Genomic DNA, 23,008 nt, shown 5'->3' with positions numbered 1-23,008 from the left:
CATCCAGACAATGCAATATTATTTGGTGATTTTAAAAAATGAGTTAAATTCCAGCCGGGTGTGGTGGCTCACGCCTGTAATCCCAGCATTTTGGGAGGCCGAATCAAGCAGATAACCAGGTCAGGATATTGAGACCGTCCTGGCCAACATGGTGAAACCCAGTCTCTACTAAAAATACAAAAATGAGCCAGGTGTGGAGGCATGTGCCTGTAATCCCAGCTACACAGGAGACTGAGGCAGGAGAGTCGCTTGAACCTAGGAGTAGGAGGTTGCAGTGAGCCGAGATCGAGCCACTGCACTCCATCCTGGTGCCTGGCTACAGAGCAAGACTCCGTCTCAAAAAAAAAAAAAAAAAAAAAAAAAAATTCTTGGGATTTCTTTTTTTTTTAATTGTGCTTTAAGTTCTGGGGTACATGTGCAGATCTTGCAGGATTGTTGCATAGGTACACTCATGCCATGGTGGTTTGCTGTCTCCATCCCTTGTCACCTACGTCAGGCATTTCTCCCAATGTTATTCCTCCCCAACCTCCCCATCCCCCACTGTTGCCTCCCTAAACCCTCACCTCCAGTAGACCGCAGTGTTTGACGTTCCCCTCCCTGTGCCCATGTGTTCTCATTGTTCAACACCCACCTATGAGTGAGAACATGCAGTGTTTGGTTTTCTGTTCTTGTGTCAGTTTACTGAGAATGATGGTTTCCAGATTCATCCATGTTCCTACAAAGGACACAAACTCATCATTTTTTTATGACTGCATAGTATTCCATGGTGTATATGTGCCACATTTGCTTTGTTCAGTATATCATTGAGAGATATTTGGGTTGGTTCCAGATCTTTGTTATTGTCAACAAATTACAAAGTGCCACAATTAACATATGTGTGCATGTGTCATTATAATAGAACGATTATAATCCTTTGGTATGTACCCAGTAATGGGATTGCTGAGTCAAATGGAATTGCTATCTCTAGATCCTTGAGGAATTGCTGCAGTGTCTTCCACAATGGTTGAACTAATTTATACTCCCACCAACTGCGTAAAAGTGTTCCTATTTCTCCATGTCCTCTCCAGCATCTGTTGTCTCCAGATTTGTTGATGATTGCCATTCTAACTGGCGTGAAATGGTATCTCAATGTGGTTTTCATTTTCATTTCTCTAATGACCAGTGTTGATGAGCGTTTTTTCATGTTTGTTGGCCTCATATATGTCTTCTTTTGAAAAGTGTCTGTTCATGTCCTTTGCCCACTTTTGAATGGGTTTGTTTGCTTTTTTCTTGTAAATCTGCTTCAGTTCTTTGTAGATTCTGGATATTAGCCCTTTTTCAGATGGATAGATTGCAAACATTTTTCCTGTCTGTTGGTTGCCGGTTCACTCTGATGATGGTTTCTTTTGCTGTACAGAAACTCGTAAGTTTAATTAGATCCCATTTGTCTATTTTGGGTTTTGTTGCCATTGCTTTTAGTGTTTTAGTCATGAAGTCCTATGCCTATGTCCTGAATGGTTTTGCCTAGGTTTTCTTCTAGGGTGTTTTATGGTGTTAGGTCTTATGTTTAAATCTTTAATCCATCTGGAGTTAATTTCAGCTTTCTGCACATGGCTAGTCCGTTTTCCTGACATCATTTATTAAACAAGGAATCCTTTCCCTGTTGTTTGTTTTTGTCAGGTTTGTCAAAGATCAAATGGTTGTAGATGTGTCGCATTACTTCTGAGGCCTCTGTTCTGTTCCATTGATCTATATCTCTGTTTTGGTACCAGTATTGTGCTGTTTTGATTATTGTAGCCTTGTAGTATAGTTCGAAGTCAGATTGTATGATGTCTCCAGCTTTGTTCCTTTTGCTTAGGATTGTCTTGGCTCTACAGGATCTCCTTTGGTTCCATATGAAGTTTAAAGTGTTTTTTTTTCAGTTCTGTGAAGAAGGTCAACAGTAGCTTGATGGGGATAGCATTGAATCTATAAATTATTTTGGGCAGTATGGCCATTTTCACCATATTGATTCTTCCTAACCAGGAGGATGGAATGTTTTTTCATCTGTGTCCTCTCTTCCTTCCTTCAGCAGTGGTTTGTAGTTCTCCTTGAAGAGGTCCTTCACATCCTTTGTTAGTTTTATTCCTAGGTATTTTATTGTCTTTGTAGCAATTGTGAATGGGAGTTCACTCATGATTTGGCTCTTTGTTAGTCTATTATTGGTGTATAGGAATGCTTGTGATTTCTACACATTCATTTTGTATCCTAAGACTTTGCTGAAGTTGCTTATCAGCTTAAGGAGATTTTGGGCTAAAACAATGGGGTCTTCTAAATATACAATCATGTCATCTGCAAATAGAGACAATGTGACTTCCTCCTTTCCTAACTGAATATCCTTTATTTCTTTTTCTTGCCTGATTGTTCTGGCTGTAGCTTCCAATACTATATTGAATAGGAGTGGTGAGAGAGGGCATCCTTGTCTCGTGCCAGTTTTCAAAGGGAGTGCTTCCAGTTTTTGCCCTTTCAGTATGATATTGGCTGTGGGTTTGTCATAAATAGCTTTTATTATTTTGAGATATATGTTCCATTAATACCTAGTTTGTTGATAGTTTTCAGCATAAAGGCTGTTGAATTTTGTTGTAGGCCTTCAATGCATCTACTGAGAAGATCATGTGGTTTTTGTCTTTGGTTCTGTTTATGTGATGGATTATATTTATAGATTTGTGTATGTTGAACCAGCCTTGCATCCCCAGGATGAAGCCTACTTGATCCTGATGGATAAGCTTTTTGATGTGCTGTTCCATTCCATTTGCCAGTATTTTGTTGAAGATTTTTGCATTGATATTCATCATGGATGTTGGCCTGAAGTTTTCTTTTTTAGTTGTGTCTCTGCCAGCTTTTGGTATCAGGATGACGTTGATCACATAAAATGAGTTAGGGAGGAATCCCTCTTTTTGTATTGTTTGGAATACTTTTAGAAGGAATGGTACCAGCTCTTCTTTGTATGTCTGGTAGAATTTGGCTCTAAACCCATCTGGACCTGGACTTTTTTTGTTTGGTAAGCTATTAATTGCTGCCTCAACTTCAGCCCTTGTTATTGGTCTATTCAGGGATTAAAGTTTTTCCTGGTTTAGTCCTGGGATGGCGTACGTGTCCAGGAATTTATCAGTTTCTTCCAGGTTTACTGGTTTATGTGCATAGAGTTGTTTGTAGTAATCTCTGATGGTAGTTTGTATTTCTGTGGGATCGGTGGTGATATCCCCTTTATCATTTTTTATTGCATCTATTCAATACATCTCTTTTCTTTTTTATTAGTCTGGCTAGCAGTCTGTCTGTTTTGTTGATCTTTTCACAAAACCAGCTCCTGGATTTGTAGATTTTTTTTAAAGGGTTTTTTTGTTTCTCTGTCTCCTTCATTTCTGCTCTGATCTTAGTTGTTTCTTGTCTTCTGCTAGCTTTTGAATTTTTTTGATCTTGCTCCTCTAGCTCTTTCAATTTTGACAATAGGGTGTTGATTTTGGATCTTTCCTTGCTTCTCATGTGAGCATTTATTGCTGTAAATTTCCTTCTAGACACTGCTTTAAATGTGTCCCAGAGATTCTGGTACATTATGTCTTTGTTCTCATTGGGTTCGACAAACATCTTTATTTCTACCTTTATTTCATTATTTATCCAGTTGTTATTCAGGAGCAAGTTGTTCAGTTTCCATGTAGTTGTGTGGTTTTGGGTTAGTTTCTTAATCCTGAGTTCTAATTTGATTGCACTGCAGTCTGAGAGACTTATGATTTCCGTTCTTTTGTATTTGCTGAGGAGTGGTTTACTTCCAATTATGTGGTCAATTTTAGAGCAAGTCTAATGTGGTGCTGAGAAGAATGTGTATTCTCTGGATTTGGAGTGGAGAGTTATGTAGATGTCAATTAGGTCCACTTGGTCCAGATCTGCATTCAAGTCCTGTATATTCTTGTTGATTTTCTGTCTCATTGATCTGTAACATTGACAGTGGAGTGTTAAAGTCTCCCACTATTGTTTGAGAGTCTAGTCTCTTTGTAGGTCATTAAGAACTTGTTTTATGTATCTGGGTGGCTGTATTGGGTGCATATATGTTTAGGATAATTAGCTCTTCTTGTTGCATTGATCCTTTTACCATTTTGTAATGCCCTTCTTTGTCTCTTTTGATCTTTGTTGGTTTAAAGTCTATTTGATCAGAGACTAGGATTGCATCCCCTGCTTTTTTTTTTGCTCTCCATTTGCTTGGTAAATCTTCTTCCATCCCTTTATTTTGAGTCTATGTGTGTCTTTGCACATGAGATGTGTCTCCTGAATACAGCACACCAATGGGTCTTGACTTTTTACTCCGTTTGCCAGTCCGTGTCTTTTGATTGGGGCATTTAGGCCATTTACATTTAACATTAATATTGACCTGTGTGAATTTGCTCTTGTCATTTTGTTACTGGCGGGTTGTTTTGCTCATTAGTTGACACAGTGTCTTCATTGCATCATTGGGCTTCACCATTTGGTATGTTTTTGCAGTGGCTGGTACTGGTTGTTCCTTCCATGTTTAGTGTTTCCTTCAGAAGCTCTTGTAAGGTAGGTCTGGTGGTGATGAAATCTCTCAGCAATTGCTTGTCTCTAAAGGATTTTATTTCTCCTTCACTTATGAAGCTTTTTTTTTTTTTGGCAGGATATGAAATTCTGGGTTGAAAGTTCTTTCTTTAAGGATGTTGAATATTGGTCCCACTCTCTTCTGGCTTGTAGGGTTTCTGCTGAGAGATCTGCTGTGAGTCTGATGGGCTTCCATTTGTGGGTGATCTGACCTTTCTCTCTGTCTACCCTTACCATTTTTTCCTTCATTTCAACCCTGGTGAATCTGATGATTATGTGCCTTGGGGTTGCTCTTCTTGAGGAATATCTTTGTGGTGTTCTCTGGATTTCCTAGATTTGAATGTTGGCCTCCCTTAGTAGGTTGGGAAAGTTCTCCTGAATAATATCCTGAAGAGTGTTTTCCAGCTTGGATTCATTCTCCCTGTCCCATTCAGGTATACTGATCAAGTGTAGATTAGGTCTTTTCTCATAATCCCGTATGTCTTGGAGGCTTTGTCCATTTCTTTCAGTCTTTTTTCTCTAATCTTGCCTTCTCGGTTTTTTTCATTGAGTTGATCTTCAGTTTCTGATATCCTCTCTTCTGTTTGATTGATTTGGCTACTGAAACTTGTGTACTCATCATGAAGTTCTCAGGCTGTATTTTTCAGCTCCATCAAGCCATTTATATTCTTATCTAAGCTGTTTATTCTATGTCGCATTTTGTCTAATCTTTTTTCAAGGTTTTTAGTTTCTTTGCACTTGGTTGGAACATACTCCTTTAGCTCAGAGAAGTTTGTTATTACCCACCTTCTGAATCCTGCTTCTGTCAATTTGTCAAACTCATTCTCCATCCTGTTTTGTACCCTTGCTGGTGAGGTGTTGTGATCCCTTGGAGGAGGAGAGGCATTCTGGTCTTTGATGATTTCATCCTTTTTACATTGGTTTCTTCCCCTCTTCATGGATTTATCTACCTTTGATCTTTGAAGTTGGTGATTTTGGTTGGGGTCTCTGAGTGGACCTCCTTTCTGTTGATGTTGAAGCTATTTCTTTTTGTTTTTCAATTTTCCTTCTAAAGGTCAGGTCCTTCTGCTGTAGCACTGCTGGAGGTCCACTCTAGACCTTGCTTGCCTGGGAATCACTTGTGGGGGTTGCAGAACAGCACGTATTGCTGCCTGATCTTTCCTCTGGTAGCTTCATCTTGGAAGGGTAACCACCAAATGACAGCCAGAGCTCTCCTGTACGAGATGTCTTTTTGGTTATACAGGGTTCAGGGAGTCACTTCAGGAGGCAGTCTGTTCCCTGTCTGCCTGCAGAGATGCTGCTGGGCTGTCTCGGACTCAGTCCAGCTGCTGTGTAAGCTTCCTCTGGCTTTTGTTTACACAGGTACGTTTAGACCTGCCTCCGCAATGGCAGACACCCTTCCCTCCACCAAGCTCAATTGTCCCTGGTCAAGCTCGAACTGATGTGCTGGCTGTGAGACTCTCAAGTGAGAGGGCTTCAGTTTGCTGGTCTTTGTGGGGGTGGGTTCCGCCTGTATCACCTGTCTCCCTGCTTTCAACTCCCCCTCTTTCTGGGAAGAGAGTAGCTCCGTCCTGCAGGCACTCTTGGTGCTAGTCAAAACGTTCACCCAGATCTGTGCCAACAACCTGTGGCGCCTGCCAGAGCTGCCACTCAGATCTGTGTTGGTAACTCATGAAGCCTTTCAGCCCAGTGGGGATCTCCTGGTCTGTGGGTTGCAGAGGGCATGGGAGAAGTGCAGTATCTGAACCAAAGTGCTGGTGGCAGAGGAGGGGAAGTCAAAGAAAGCACTTTTAAGGTCAGGGAATTGACAAGTCTCCAGCCAATTTGTCTGTAATTTGCATATTCAGATGTCATAGAGACCAATTATTACTTTATTACCTTATGAATTATTTGTCTTATAGCATTTAAAGAGTCCACCCAGCACTTGGAGCTGCACCTTTAAGGAATTTCCATACTGTTTTCCATAGTGGTTGTACTAGTTTGTATTCCCAACAGCAGTGCAGAAATGTCCCCTTTTCACCACATCCATGACAACATTTATTATATTTTGATTTTTTGATTACAGCCATTCTTGCAGGAGTAAGGTGGTATCGCATGGTGGTTTTGATTTGCATTTCCCTGATCATTAGTGAATGTTGAGCATTTTTTCATGTTTGTTGGCTATTTGTATAAATCTTTTGAGAATTGTTGATTCATGTCCTTAGCCCACTTTTTTATGGGATTGTTTGTTTTATTCTTGTTAATTTATTTGAGTTCCTTGTAGATTCTGGATATTAGTCTTTTGTTGGGTGTATAAATTGCTAAGATTTTTTCCAACTCTTTGGGTTGTTGGTTTACTCCGCTGATTTTTTTTCTTTTTTCTTTTTTTTGCTGTGCAGAAGATTTTTAGTTTGTCTCATCTATTTATCTTCGGGGTTTTTTTTTGCATTTCCTTTTTTTTTCTTTTTTCTTTTTTTTTTTGACACAAGGCCTTGCTCTATCGCCCAGGCTGGAGTGCAGTGGCGCCATCTCAGCTCACTGCAACCTCTGCCTCCCGGGTTCAAGCAATTCCTATGCCTCAGCCTCCCAAGTAGCTAGGTCTACAGATATGTACCACCACACCTGCCTAATTTTTGTATTTTTAGTAGAGAAGGGGTTTCACCATGTTGGCCAGGCTGGTCTCAATCTTCTGATCTCACGTGATCCATCCATCTCAGCCTCCCAAAGTGCTGGGTTTACAGGCGTGAGCCACCTCAGTCAACCTGCATTTGCTTTTGGGTTCTTGGTCATGAAGTCTGCCTAAGCCAATGTCTAGAAAGGTTTTCCAGTGTTATTATCTAGAATTTTTATGGTTTCAGTCTTAGATTTAAGTCTTTGGTTCATCTTGAGTTGGTTTTTGTATAAGGTAAAAATGAGGATCTAGTTTCATTCTTCATTCTTCTACATGGGGCTTGCCAGTTATCCCAGCACCATTTGTTGAATAGGCTGTCTTTCCCCACTTTATGTTTTTGTTTGCTTTATCAAAGATTGGTTGGCTCTAAGTATTTGTATTTATTTCTGGGTTCTCTTTTTTGTTGCATTGATCTGTGTGCCTGTTTTAATACCAGTACCATGCTGTTTTGGTGACTATGACTATATATTTAGTTTGAAATCGGGTAATGTGATTCCTTGAGATTTGTTCTTTTTGCTTAGTCTTGTTTTGGCTATGTGGGCTCTTTTTTGGTTCCATATAACTTGTAGGATTGTTTTTTCTAGTTCTGTGAAGAATGATGGTGGTATTTTAATGGAAATTGCATTGAATTTGTGGAATGCTTTTGGCAATATGGGGATTTTCACAATATTGATTCTACCCCTCCATGAGCATGGGATGTGTTTTCATTTGTTTGTGTCATCTGTGTCTTCCAGCAGTATTTTGTAGTTTTCCTTGTAGAGGTCTTTCACCTCCTTGATTTGGTATCCCAAATATTTTATTTTACTTTTTGCAGCTACTGTAAAAGAGGTTGAGTTCTTGATTTGATTCTCAGCTTAGTCATTGTTGGTGTATAGCAGAGCTACTGATTTGTATACATTAATTTTGTATCTTGAAACTTTGCTGAATTCATTTATTATAGGAATAGTCCTTTGCTTTTAATTCTGGTCCTGTTTCTTACTATGCATAAAATGATTTGAACCAATAGGGTGAAAGTATCTTGCAGTTTCTATATACAGTTGGTTTCACAATGTATAATTTTTTTGATTTTTTGATGGTAGCAATAATACCTTATATATAATTGTAGGACAGGCCTTGAACATAGTAAGCATTCTAAATTTTTCTTGAGAGAATAACAAGAAATATACGAAATTGGGGGGAAAAACAAGGAATAAAGGAATGACCATGAAGATCTAAGAGTAGCCTATGCTTTTTGTATAAAAGTATTTTAAATTACATTCAAAGTTCAGTGGATTTTCTAATTATAGCATAACTGGATATGGACTTTGGAGGAAATCACACAGGAAATACTTTCAGATGGTCAAGTGAGCAGCCAAATAAGGTTGTTCCTGGCTAGTCACTAGCCCCTTGGGGCTGAAATAGAGTTTTGCTTCATATGCTCATACTTATGGCTTCATAAATTATGACATACTTGAAATTAATTTTAATAGGAATAGCAAAATAAAAGTAAAGACAGTGTTATAGAAATAATCTTATCACTTGAACACAAGAATAGTTATTTTATGTATCCTATACTTTTAAGTGTGTATGTACTTTACACAGTTGTAATAACTGTGTGTTTTTTTCATTAGAATTTTTTCAGCTAACATGATAATTTTCCATGACTTTATTAGATTTTAATTCTGCACATATGTTATGGGATTTTGAGACCTGGCATCTTACTGTTGTATGGAAATTGTGCCAACATAGTTTACAGGTCAAGGGCAATAAAACTGACTTTCTTAGGGCAGTGTATTAAATATCATTTGATTCCTGTTTTCAGCAGTGTACTCTTGGGAATCTGGTTTTATTTTGTAACCAAGTAGGAAGAAGTCTGTTGTACTGCTAGAAGTTTTAGGGGGAAATTCTTTTTAGCATGTTTTTATTTCTGAATATATCATGATAGAAAATGAGAAAAAGCTAAATTTCAGTTTAGAAGATCTGTTTGTTGTTTTATTCAGGGCCCTTTTATAGAGAGTGAAAAATATGTTACTAAGTGATATGTTTATGAAGTGGCTGTCAGTAGAACTTGAAGTTCTTTTCTAGGTTAAAAATAATCTAAGTCGGTTGTTTGAAAATGGGACTGTACGTTTGAATGATGTCTTTGAGTCTTTTCCAACGGTTTCCTATGTTACCTTGGGTAAAATATCTAATCATAACTGTGAAAAGTAGGAATAAAAATATTTGATGCTGACTGTGATTATGGTAATAGGTAGTTCATGATCTATGTAGCTTTTGTGAATATGAAGGGAGACATATAAAAACTGTGTTGGACTCCTTAGAATAACTATCAAATATTTCAGTATTGGGTAAATTGTCAAAGATTGAGAAGGCAGGGGTGTAGGAGCTGAATGTGTAGTAAGCACTTGTTGACCACACATGGCTTCCAAGCATACCTAATTTACTTAGGCCCAGGTGTCCTCAGGCAGTCAGTCTTGCAGAACAGGGAGACCCAGATCAGTCCTGGGTGTACTGACTCACCTGGTCTCTTTCCTACAGTGTCTAGCCCTATGATGAGTTGGTTCTTTTTTAGATTGAGAAATACACCTCAGCCATTTTTAATCAGCAGACTCCAGCATACCCTCAAAGGCCCAGAGCAAAAAGTTCCTGTTAATTCACACACCCCAAATCAATTCTGAATCAAAAAATAGAGTCTGTACTCATATATGTATGTGTCTGTATGTGGGTAGGGAGGGTGGAGGGATAATAAGATCTTTCGTTTGTGTAGTTCAGAAAGGATAGGTTATTTCTATTTAAGATGGAATTGGAGTGGTACATAGAGAGTGGTAAGAGAAACATTACACAGCACAAAGTATTGTTAATCTAGTCAAGCAAATTTAGACTCCATACTGACAGAACCAGCCACCAAGCCCCTTGGAACTTGTCCAGTTTGAGAATATCTTGTTATATTCATTAAAAGGATAACTCAACAACTATGGGGTGGCTGTAAAATTACTGTTCTTATTTTTTGGTGAGTGGGTGTTAAATGAAATGTTTTCTAGGAGATAGTGGGAAAATACAGCTCCACACTTTTAGCTAGTTGGGCACGCCTGAATCGATGAGAATCATGGTTTTGTTAATTTCATCAACATGTTCATTTCTTTCAGCTCCATGTTCATGCATGTCTTTTAACCCGGAAACAAGAAGACTGTCCATAGGTCTAGACAATGGTACAATCTCAGTAAGTACACATAAATAAGATTTCCAGTTGAAATACTTCCCTTCCTGTGGAGTATGTATATGTATTTATTAGTTTTTTCAAATTAACAATACTTTTCTTGCTAAGTAGAGTGAAAATTGCAGCATAGCAAGTTATGTTGAGGTAAGAGATTCTAATATAGGGAGAGCTATTATCAGTATCCACTTAAGTGCTGACAAAGTTCAGCTTGACCTACCCTGTAACACAGTGGCTAGGATGGGGGCATTCGGAGGCCAGTGAGTAAACTTCATGAATCTGCATTAGCGAGAGCAAGCTGTGATACTAGCGGCTTTAATCAGATGGTTAATCATGGTGCCTTAAGCTTTGCCACATAAGCAACTGAACAGGAGGAAAATGCTTTCCCTTATGTCTGCATGTCTGATCTGGTCTTTGATACTCTGTGTTCTTTCTCTCTTCCTTCTGCTTCTTGTTTTTTTTCCAGCTCCATCTAGCATCTGAATAGAATTCTGTAAATTTGTATGAATTGCGAAAACAGCATGGAGTCTTGATTTAGTCTATAGAGTAGATCCACATAAATATTAGACCCTTTGATTATAGATGTTGGAGGAATTAATGTGATTAAAGATTGGAATTTTGGATTTTATTTATCTACTTAATCTTTCTACATATTATGTTTCAACTAGTATACTAACAGTAACGTGACTGATCTGGTAAATTCTCCATTTGGTAAATTATCCAGCATTGCTTTTAGTCCTGGGCAAGAAAAGTCCTGCTTCAGAACCCATGAATTTAATTAGAAGGCCCTTTTTTGTTCACACTTCCCCATAAGGTGAAGGATCTGAAGGGCCAAGGGGATGTGATCAGCCCAAGTCCTCCCTCTCTCCCACTTCATAATCCCCCTACCAAAACTCTGGAATTTCCTGCCCCCAAGCTGCTTAGAATCTGCTTCCAAAGTCTTCACTGGCCTTTTTCCTGGATCAGTCCTTAGATAAAACCAGTGAATATGCTTTTAGGCCTGAGAGGTGGCAAAGAGGTAGCAGTTTGTGGTAGACAGGATGTCCACACTTGAGTGCAAGGTCCCTCAAGGTCTTGACAAAACTGGGGAACAAAAAGGGGGGAGTAGGCTAGCCCCAGTGTCACCACAATATGGCATGGAACTTCAAGGAGTCTAAGAATTCTAAATTTGAACCTGTGTACCTCCAACTGGTGAAAGGTGTATTTGTCAAGATTGGAAGATGAGACCATATTTTATTTACTAGTTCAACTGGACTTGTAACTTTTAAATATGTAAACATGGGACATGGGCCTCTATTTGTAATCTTGCCCTAGCCCCTACAAATGTTACTGGGTCTGAAGTTTTCTATTTGATCTTTAGTCAAAACATTTGCTTGATGGCCTTTTTGGGACTATTAATAATATTGTTAAATATAAATCAGCCTATTGACAGGTATTTATGAAATTTCTGCAATATTCAATACATTTGGTAGATCTGTAAACTGTGTTTCTTAGGTGGATAGAAGTTTACGATACAAAGTTGTCTAAGGAGAGCCATTTTAAAAAGGAGGAGTATGTATGAGATAAATTTATTTTTAAAAGATAAAGGGAGATCGTTGGATTATTCAATGGACTTCTGAAGTGTTCATTGCAAAGAAAATCTGAAAAGATGAACTGAGATCCCTCCATTACCCAACAGTTACAGGATAGTATCCATTATGCTCACTGTTCGTGAGAAGACTTAGGTTTATATATAACATAGGAGTGGTTTGTTGCAGTTTTGAAATCAGTGTAGGTGGTTTATGGATACTGATAAATGTGGCTTTGAAGGCAAGAAAGATGAACAAAGTAAGTTGTGGAGAATTCTAGCTATTTATTCTATGTAAGAGGAGAAACCACCTTAGCTATTATTTAACCTGCAGTAAATGAAACTGCCAGAGAAGCAGAATATGAATCAGGGCCAATCTTTTCAAGTATGTCAGTATACGGTGAGACCTTAACTTACTCCAGTCTTCTGAAAAAGATTGAGGACCCTAGCTTATATGAAATGATTTCCTTAAAAGTACCACCTTTGTATTGTTGAGGAAGATGAGTTACACACCCTACCTCTTCTCATCTACAGAATTAGAACAAGTTCTAAGTTAGCAAAAGGTACACTGACAGAACAGCATGTTTCAGGTTCAGGATTCTCATTGATCACTACAATAACAGGCTCTTTACTGAAAATGCTGTCTCAGCTGTTTAATAATTTACTTTTTAGACATGAGAAATCCTAGTCAGAGACTATATATTCCGTTTCCCGAATATAGCCAATACATTTTAAGAAGAAATAGTGGTTAACTTATTTTAAAACTAAGAAAGTGTGAAATCAGAAAGTAACATTATTATTTCACTTGATTTTACTGAATAAAAAGAACACATTTTGTAGGATATAGAGACAAACTTATCCAGCTAGGTAGTGAATTAGAGATGAAGTAGAGATAAGACCTAGAGACCATTATTTCAAAAATGTGGCCACAAAGAGCAGGAAGAGGGAGAGCATGAGCAGTGGAGCAGGGTCTGGTAGGAGACAAGCAGCAAGAGGGTCCTGAACAATGTGGGAAAGTTAGCTGTGGGAAAGAATGGGGACAGTTGAGAGAGAAAGAAAGGAGAGAGGAATGTCATTCAATTTTGAGATATAGGAGAGGAATGTCTTTTACTTTTTCCTGTGAGCTAGCAGGTGAGGTCACCTACTAAGAGAAGCTAAAGATATGGGGTGAGTAATTTTCTATCTCTGCCTTTTGCTCTTTCTGATCATACAGCCCAGAATCCCTCTCTGCCATCTTGGTCTACAAAGTTGTAATTATTTTTCCCACCTCATTCAAATGTTATCTTTTTGTTTACATTTTTATTTTTGGCGATGGTTCCTGAGCCCTACCAATGGAAATCAGTCACACATGGTACTCAGTAGATTTGCTATATTGTATTGTGTATTTAAATTCTGCTTGTGAAGTGTTTTTAAGTCTGTCTCTTCCATTAAACTGTTGGATGTTGAAGAGTTGACTAGTCTTTTATTCATCTTTCTTCCTGGTAGATCTTATTGTGACTGCTTGTATACAAATTGGGAACTCAATGAATAATTTGTTAAATAGTTTATTGATTAAAGTACAAGCACTATTACTTAATATAGCTGATTGTAATAATCACGTGCTTAAATTCTGAGATAGTTTATTTGTACAGTTCTTTTACCATTCAAAATGTTTTTCAAATAGAATGACCTTCTATAGGGGAAAAATTTATGCCAGTAGTTTAATTTATCTTGAGCTTTTTCAGAAATGTCTTCTGTTTTAATAGAGAAGTCAGGCAGATTGTGCTGCTATTCATGCTGAAGTAAAACTTTAAACTTTCCATTTTTACATCTCATGTATTTTAGCCAACTAACAAATATTTGAATATCAGCTCTGTACAAAAGGTTATGCTCAATTCTAACATAGTGTGGCTTCTGTTCTCAAAGTATTTATTTTTCACTTAGGGAGTTAAAATGAAAAATGAAGTTATGGAATAAGTAATGCAAAGTCAACAAATAATCGCAGAAGTACCGTTACACCAATGAGTGTGGTGTTGGCAAAGCAGTGATGTCAGAAGACAGTGAGAGATAATGGTCTAGGATGGCTCCCTGGAGACTGGATGTGAACTGGATTTAGAAGACTGGCTAGGATTGGATTAGCTGAAGATAGGAAAGTCAGGTATTTCGGACAAAGTTAATGGAGTAGGGGGAAAAAAACCCGAAACCATGGAGGTGCCAAAGGACCGAAGATGTTTGGAGAGAAATAAACCAATTTGTTAAGAGGATTAATAGGATATCCTGAAAGCCTTGATTCAGGATGAGTGGTAAGCATTATGTAAGGTAAAGGAACTGGATCCGTAACATGGAAGATTCTCTCAATTCCGCTCTAAGACTTCATACCATATTTAAAAGGGATAATTGACTGATGAGGAAATATCAACACAGCCATAAAGAATTTTCCATTAAATTAATTTTCACCAACCCTACTAATAATTGCTATAGGATAGTATAGGGTGGATGTATATATCTTTACGAATACTTATTTTCTTCTTCATCACAACTTATAGGGAACCAGAAGTTTTATTAATATCTTGCTAAGATAAATTCATGGTCATGGAAGATTTTTTGAAAAAGGACTTAAAATGGTAAAAAAATCTCTGTTCTCTGAAGATTAATCTCATGTACGTGTTATAGGAAATTTGATTGGGATGAGCGGATTGATTGGTAAATGGTCAGCATTCAAAATGGTGATTATTGTATAAAAGTAAATTATATTGACTATGTATGGATTTGTTGTTGTTTTGGTAGTTCTTGCAATTGTGATTATTATACTCTTACAGTATATAGTTCACGTGAGTTATCTGGTATGTTAGTTTCCTAGGGCTGCCATACCAGTACCACAGATTGTGTGGCTTCAAATAGCAGTTTTTCTCTCATGGTTCTGGAGCCTGCAGTCTGAAATCAGGGTGTCATGGGGGCCATGCTTCTTCTGAAGGCTGTAGAGCATTCTTCTTTGCTTTTTCCTAGCTTCTGGTGCTTGATAGCAATCCTTGGCATTCCTTAGCTTGTGAATGTGTCACTCTATTCCTTGCCTGCATCTTCACATTGCCTTCCTTTCTATGTCTCTGTGACTTCACATGGACTCCTTGAAAACAAACAAAACAAAACATGGAGTCTCTTTCTGTTGTGCACACCAAAGAGCAGTGGTGCAGTCATGGCTCACTGCAGCCTTGAACTCCTGGACTCAAGTGATCTTCCCACCTCAGCCTCCGGAGGAGATGGGGCTATAAGTGTGCACCAGCATGCTTGGCTCATTTCATGGATGTTTATTTGTTTGTTTTAGAAACAGGGTTTTGCTTTGTTGCTTAGGCTCGAGTGCAGCGGTGCGATCATACCTTACTACAGCCTCAAAGTCCTAGGCTCAAGTGATCTTCCCGCCTCTACTTTCCAAGTAGCTGGGACTGCAGATGTGCACCATCCCACCTGGCTAATGTTTTTGGGTTTTTTTAAATAGATGGGGTATCACTATGTTGCCTTGGCTGGTCTTGAATTCCTAGGCTCAAGGGATCCTCCCACCTTAGCCTCCCAAGTAGCTGGGATTACAGGTGTGAGCTACTCTTCCTGGCTCCACATGACCTTCTTAGGAAGACACCAGGCATTGGATTTAGGTCTCCCCTGATCCAGTATGATCTTGTTTTAGTTACATCTTTCAAATACCCTGTTTCCCAAATAAGATCACATTCTGAGATTCTGGGTGGACATGAATTTTGAGAGGATATTATTTAACTCAGTACACCTGGTAATATTGTATCTACTGTGTTTCCCTAACAGTGCTAAAACGGTTTTCTCAATATGAGACATGATGTCTTCAGGAAAAAGTATCTAAGGATATTATAAGAAGATGGTTCTAAATCTTCTTGTGGGAGATAAGAAAATATAATTGAAAGGGACCTTCTTCTGCAGCTAATGCCACTATCTTCTAGATTAAGTGATACCTTGAATAGGTCCCATGGCAGGATAATGGTGGCAGAGCTAGGACTTCCCTGAGCCCTAGACAAATTTTGTTTGTATTGTACCAGGCCAATTTCTTCATACAAGTAGGACAGCACAGCTGCAAGGAATTGCCCTAGGGTACTCACTAGTGAATTAGGAGTGAGCTTGTGTTATTCTATGCGTCCAGCCACTTTTTAAAAATGTGTGTAGGGTCGGTGGGTCGGGGGTGGATTTTCAGCATTTAATCTAACTAGGTGTTTTGGAAAAGTTGTTTATTACCATGGATTATGAGCCTATGGGAAACTGAACCCAAATGATAAGAGCATGTTCTACAGTGATGACAAGTGGCATCTGAATAAAGCGCTTCAGCTGTACCCAAGCCAGTTGACTATATAGCTAGTTCACTCCTGCTGGAGAGAAAGTCTTGAAAATTTTCACCTTAATCAGCTTCAAAACAGCAGTGTAATCATTGACTTTCTCTTATTCAGTCATCATGATGCATTCCAAGTTTTGTACTTACAGGAGAATTGATATTGCTTCTGGAATTTTCTGTTTTCCAGGATTTCCAGTGTGAAACCATTTATGAACAATATCCTAATCATGAGGGTATAGAAGGTGAATTTGAAGAAAATTTCAGGAAGTTCTGTGTTCAGAGAAATCTGGGCCTGGAATCTATGGGGCCTACTCCTTTTAAACTGTTTCATAACCCTGCCATTATTTATGATTCTGTCATTATACCATGGTTTCTGTCACAGAAGACCAGTATTTCTGAGTCATTTTATCATTCTGAATCACTGGACTTCCTAATGTGAGGAGTTCACTTTACACAATGTTAAGTAAGTAGCCATTTTCTTCTGAGTTTGTGCTAAGTTACAGTGAATTTACACACACACATATATATTACATATATAAAATATGAAAATATGCATATTTTAATACTATAGGTGTGGAGTTATGCTTAGCAGGAAAATAGTCTTAGGATGCTGACAATCCACTTACTGTTTACTTATTTAATATCATTTGTTGGTGGTTTTATCAAAGAAACCCTCATTATATTGTAGGAGTTATTGTGCCCTTGATATTTGTGTGGATCAAAGACCTCTCAAAAACTAACCTTATCCCTCAGGTATATCATTGTACATGGAGCCCAGTCATCTTCTGCTCAGCACCTACATTTTGTCTAAAAATTCGGTCAAGCAGTCGTGAATGCAGATGCCAAGAGCATTTTTTGACCTGAGATTAATTTGTGGCACTTCCGTTGCAGTTGTGAACTTTGAAAGGCCTTCCTGAACCAACTTTTAGACCAATTCTGTAGTGTGAATACCCATACAATCACCCAGATTGCTCTGTGTTTTGAATTAGTTACTGAAGAGATTCAGTAGAGTGGGTGCTGGATTGAAATCATTTATACACTGTCTACAGGAGTTATCTTGGCCACATCCACACAGCACCTCTACACTTCAGAAAGCAATGGCTGGGAACTGATGAGGGTATTATGTTCCAAGCTACTTTGCCTTTGTCCTAGGAACTTTATATCTAAATAATCTCTTTCCCCTGGAATAATCACTGATATAATTATTTTATTGATCACATATAGTCAGCATAAACTCTACAAGGCAGGGACTCTGCGCACTTGACTCTGTTACAATCTGGCACCCAGTACAATGTCCATGAGTTTTAAGTGCTCTGTAAATATTTATAGACTGAATTAATGAGTGAGTAAACGAAGGAATATAGTTTATTTAGTTGATATTATATAGAGGTTAAGAGCACAGGCCCTGAAATCAGATTGCCTCTACTCCCTCAAGTGTATCACTCTGGGCAAGTTGCTTTACTCTCTGTGTCTCAGTTTTCTTATCTGTAAAATGGGAATAATGGTTGTATCTATTTTATAGCGTTGTTATCAGGACTATCTGACATAATACATGGGAAGCTCTTTGAACAGTCCCTGTATGTATTAAATGCTTCATAAATATTAGCTCCTGTCAGTGTCATTGGCATCATTATGAGTAGCAGCATCCCTCATTTACAGTAACTGGGAAGCCTTGGTTGAGGTCTATGTCATGAGCATTTAGTGGGCCAGTTCCAAGGGGAGGAAGTGTCTTAGTTATGGCATATTCCTTAGGATGATTCAACATGCTTTTTACCCCATCTTCAGTCTTTGCTACTGAATCACAGTAATTTACCAGTGATTTGCAAAAACATAGACTGTCAGACACTATTTTTTACTGCAGAAGAGTTTCTTATTCCAAGTTGTCGCCATTTTAATCTTCATCATCCTCAAGAAAAGGAGTTGGGCTTGGAAAGATGTACAGAGTACTGAAGATGCTTTGAATGGATGACTGGAGAAGACATAGCAAATTTATCATCACAAGTGACTCCCTCATTTTAGTGGATTGAGAATGTGGAAGAAGGAAAAGTTGCAAGCCATTAAGGGTTAAATTGCTTTCTATTCCTTTAGGAATTTGGATTTTATGGATCAATGTCCAGAGAACTATCTGTGGTCCTACAACTTTTAAAATCAACAATAGTAATCAGTCTTGTTGGTATCAAAATTATTTTCTTAACCATGTCCATCTAGACATTTGGGAATATTTTCTGTATATGCAAATATTTTGCCAGTTTTTACTTTGAGTTCATCTTTATACAAACTTGAGGTAAGCCATGGTTCTCATATCACTGTCATTCGTATTGCAAGGTTTCAAGCTCAGGTGGGCTGGTGTGTGGCATTTTACTGTTAATCCCTTTGAAGGCATTTCTCTCAAGAGTATCTTGACAACAGCAGAGTCATGAAACATACCCTCTAGAGAACCATCTGACATTTACTCTTTTGCAGTAAAGCTTGAGAACTCACTAGAGCCAAAATGCATGAAGGAAGCAGTTACTCTTTTATAGTCCCTGTGGTTGCTGAACTGCTGTCACCTGATGTTGCTCCACCTGCTGTGTGATCTGAGGCAAAAGGCTGCCTGCCCCCTTGCTGGCTAGATGCTTACATTAGCAGAGAGGGGAGTGGTATTCAGTATGTCCTAGTCTCTGGGGTTTAGTGCTGGTTTAAATGCTGGGCTTGTATGTCTTTGCTTGGCTGCAGTTGGATGCTACAGTGACCCAGGGTGGTGGAAACCTGAGTAGTTTTTCTTTCTGAGATATATGCCCTTCCTTGTTTATTTACTGCTCCTCCCGCACAAAGCCTTGAATGCAGACTCCACACCTCACTCTTCTGCAGCTTTAACTCATTACAGATGGAGGAATAACTCTTCTCTTAGTTACCAGTGAATGTTTTACGTTTTTATAAACATATACTCATTTAGTGTAGGAAGACAACCATCAGTATTAGACCTTAAGCTTATTGGAGCAAATTGCACAGTTGCAAAAAGACTTGTAACCATATTGGCACCAAGAATAGAACAGCATTTCCATCTGTAGCAATCATCGAGGTCTAGCTTGTTTCTTGAATTGGAGAAGTCAAAACATTAGGGCAGCTTCTTCAGCCCAGAGCTATTGTTATGGGTAGAAAAAGAAAGGAGCAAAAAAGATGCCTTCCAGTGGATTGAGTGGTATCATGGTTGAGTATTTGGTGTGGTTTTTCAAGTTTAATAAACCCTGAGTTCTCTCCAGATTTTTCTGTTGGTTCTTTTTTCTCTGTCAGAGCTTAGATGTGAATTAAGCCAGAGGTGTAGCTCACCAAAAAAAAAAGAGTACGCAGCAGGAGGGCAGAACCTTTGGGTTAAGACAGAGTTAAGCCACAGAACCTATGACTTAATTATCCTTTACTTACAGTTCTCAAGACGGTGTCCCATTCTGTTCTCCTGAGCCCGAGACTGCACTCCAGTTAGCATATTCTAAATAGAAATAATTCTCTTTCCCCCCAAATATGCTCTTCTCTGTTCCTTCAGTAAATGTCATCAGTGAGTAACCCCAACCAGAAATATGACCCACATTTTTCCTCTAACCTCATGGTATCAGTGCCCGTGGCCTGCTGACTTAGCTCAGAGCTGTCTCCAGACTCTGTCCCTCTTTGTCTGTTCCCACGAGTACTTTTGAAATTTCTCTCTCTTGCAGGTTTGCTTGGATTGTTGCAATAAGCCCTAGATTGGTCAAACTGCCTGTCTAGTTTCCTCTAGCTGCTCCACCATCAGATATCTAGAGTTCTATACACATTCCACAGTGTATAGATGCAAACCACTTTTAGAAGAATGAAGCTCAAAGCTTCATTCTCCCCCTTTGTCAGCCTCACCTGTCACAACTTTCCCACCAAACATCAAACTTGTTTGGTTCAGACATCCATGCCTGTGTGCATTCAGTCCTCTACCAAAAATAGATGTTCTCCTTCACTGACCTCCTGCTGCCCCTATGGAACTTCTTTCCTACCCTCAAGAATTAGCTGTAAGCCCCAAATCCATTCTTATGAGAAGCCTGCCCTACTACAGGACAGGGGTGAAAGATCTTTGTAAGAATTCTTATAACCCTTAGTTCAGAGTTCTACTTTAGTATTTATGTATCATTAGATTACAGGTACCTTTCATTTGTATAATTTTGTATTAAGTAAGGTATATATACAGTTGACCTTTGAACAATATGGTGATTAAGGGCACTGACTCTCTCCTCGTGCAGTTGAGAATTTGAGTATAACTTTTGATTACCCAAAAACCTAACTACTAATAGCCTACTGTTGACAGGAAGCCTTACTGATAGCATAAGCAGTTGGGTAACACATGTTTTGTATGTTCTATTTATTGTATACTGTAGTGTTAGAATAAAGTAAGCTGGAGAAAAGAAAATGTGACTAAGAAAACCATAAAGAAGAAGTTTGTTTTCATTAAATGGAAGTGGATCATAAAGGCCCTCATCCTCACCCTATTCACGTTGAGCAGGCTACTGAGAAAGAAGAGAGGTTGGTCTCAGGTGGCAGAGGTGGAAGAAAATCCATGTATAAGTGGACCTGTGCACTTCAAACCCATGGTTCAAGGGTCAGTGTAGTCCCCAAATGTGTCTAGTAAATAACAGTTTCCTTGTTTTCTTTATCTCCATTAGACAGAGCAACTTGGAGTCAGGAAACATGCATTGGCATTTCCAATACCCAGTAGAGAGCCTTGTGCAAATTGGAATTGCAGTTTTTTTTAATGAATGAAAGCCAAACCAGTTTCCTTTGTGTTTTCATTCATAAGTTTATTCTCCTTTTACCTTCATTCTTATAGTCCAGTCATCTTACAGAAACCCTTTCTTCCCAATAATTTGATAGGGAAGCAATTGTTTTATTCTCTTCCCTCTCTTCATCAGGTAGAGCTTTCTCAGAGTCTATGGGAGAAATGATTGTTAACATATCTTGCCTTCATAGAGCAAGAGCAGATGTGGTAGTGGTTGATGTACAAACTTTGCTCCCATAAAGGTCTGTATCTGTATTCCAGCTCTTCTATCTTCTAACTTGATAATCATGAACAAGTTGGTTAACCTCACAAACTCTTCAGTTTACTCATGGTTGATTGAGGGTGATCTGTGCCTCTTGGGGTTGTTGTGAGGATTACATGAGGTAATGTTTAAAGGTCTTGGCACTCAGTAAGCCCTCAGTAAGTGGTAATTATTGTTTTCACGGCAGAAATTGTATTCATTTCAGTAGTAGGTGAACTTTAACTTACTTTTGGATAAGGTTAATTTTATCTGAAATTAAAGAGTAGCATTTTTTACGCAATTATTTGCCACGTCAGGTTTAACGATAATGTTTAAAAACTCACTGTTTTTAAACTGGTTTCTTGTGTGTGCCATTTTTGACACACATAAGATTGAGTTTTACATGTGATATTGGCTTTCTTTTAGTGCTCATTATTTGCTAAATGTGTATTTCTGTTTGAATAATGTTCAGGACTGAAAGTATATCAATTTAAATCCAGAAAAAGAGATAATTATAGCATTTTAGTATGGAGACCATGGTTATAAACAGCTCGAAAAAGCAACATATTGTTATGTTTTCTATTAACCCAAGAAGTAAAGCATAGTTAATACTGAGATTTGAGTCAAAAGTATGTACTATTCTATTTTTCAGTATTGATTAGGAAAAGTAATAGTTTACTTAGCAATTAGGCTCTCTTTTTTTGTTCTTTTATTATTTGAATGTCTGGTAATTGGACATATTTTCATTCCAAACTACTGTGGGTAATATTGAACCCTCAATTGAGAAATCTAGTTCCTACTTTCAAGCCTACTATTGATGAGCAAATTGTTTAATCTTTCTTTGATGGCTTATCTAAATGAAAATACTAATATTGTCACACTCATTTATTGTAACCATCACTGAAAAAAGTTATATGTAATATTTTAATAATATATTATGTATTAATATTTTCATATATTTAAAATATATTAATAGAGAACTATGTAAATTAATAAACTTAAAATAACGCTTTTATTCAATTTTTAAAATATATATTGAATACCTACTATGTGCTAGTCAGTGTTCTAGGTACTTGAAATGCATCAAAATATACCCCCTCTGCTGAAAAACCCCCTCCCCTTGTTTATGTTGCATTTAGTAATCTCTATATAAATAAATTACGTTGTAATCTATATATGTTAGAAGGTCATAGAAGTGATACATGCTGTGGGGAAAAATAGAACAGAGTAAGGGGGATTAGGAATGTGATCACGAGGTAGAAGGACTGGATGCTGGTAGGGTAGGCTTCATTGAAAAGATACCATCTGAGCAGAAGCCTCAAAGGTTGGAGGAATGAATCTAGTGTTTGTCTGGGAAAGAGTGTTTAAGGCAGCGTAACAGTCAGTACAAAAGCCCCACAGCAGGAGTGTTTATAATAGTAGTACAATTAAAATCCTGACTTGATTTTTGTTTTTTTTTTTTAAAAACCAAGGAGTATTATTTCTTTATTTTTAATATTTATTGATTACCTCTCATATATTGTGTATTAGGAAAAATGTTGGACATGTAGGGGAGACATATTCGGAAAACAAGAATTTCATTCCTCAAAATCTATAAGGAGAGATAAAACGATCTGATCGTTGATAGCTTTCATTTAGTGCAGATTGTGTTGAAGAGCCTAAAAGAGCTACAGAGTCTCTTGAAAATCAGCATGGAGAG

The 23,008-nt window shown here is 38.1% G+C and overlaps 1 protein-coding gene across 5 annotated transcripts in view; it reads left to right on the top strand.

The window, feature by feature from the left end:
* The window catches only part of WDFY2 (WD repeat and FYVE domain containing 2), a 188,606-nt gene that overhangs the window by 84,852 nt on the left and 80,746 nt on the right, over window positions 1–23,008 (top strand). For 4 of the 5 annotated variants that reach the window (XM_035297678.3, XM_008991611.5, XM_002742652.7 and 1 more), the window contains one exon: window positions 10,339–10,412. The exons of the other annotated variant lie outside the window; for it this stretch is intronic. In XM_035297678.3, coding sequence (XP_035153569.1) covers window positions 10,353–10,412 — 60 coding nt within the window. In that variant the 5' untranslated portion in view covers window positions 10,339–10,352. The remainder of the gene's footprint in view (window positions 1–10,338; window positions 10,413–23,008) is intronic. 5 annotated transcript variants of the gene reach the window in all.

Source organism: Callithrix jacchus, chromosome 1, assembly GCF_049354715.1.
Source record: "Callithrix jacchus isolate 240 chromosome 1, calJac240_pri, whole genome shotgun sequence".
Classification (NCBI taxonomy): Eukaryota; Metazoa; Chordata; class Mammalia; order Primates; family Cebidae; genus Callithrix; species Callithrix jacchus.
The sequence above is the reverse complement of the archived record's forward strand: the minus strand, read 5'-3'. Positions and strand labels throughout refer to the sequence as shown.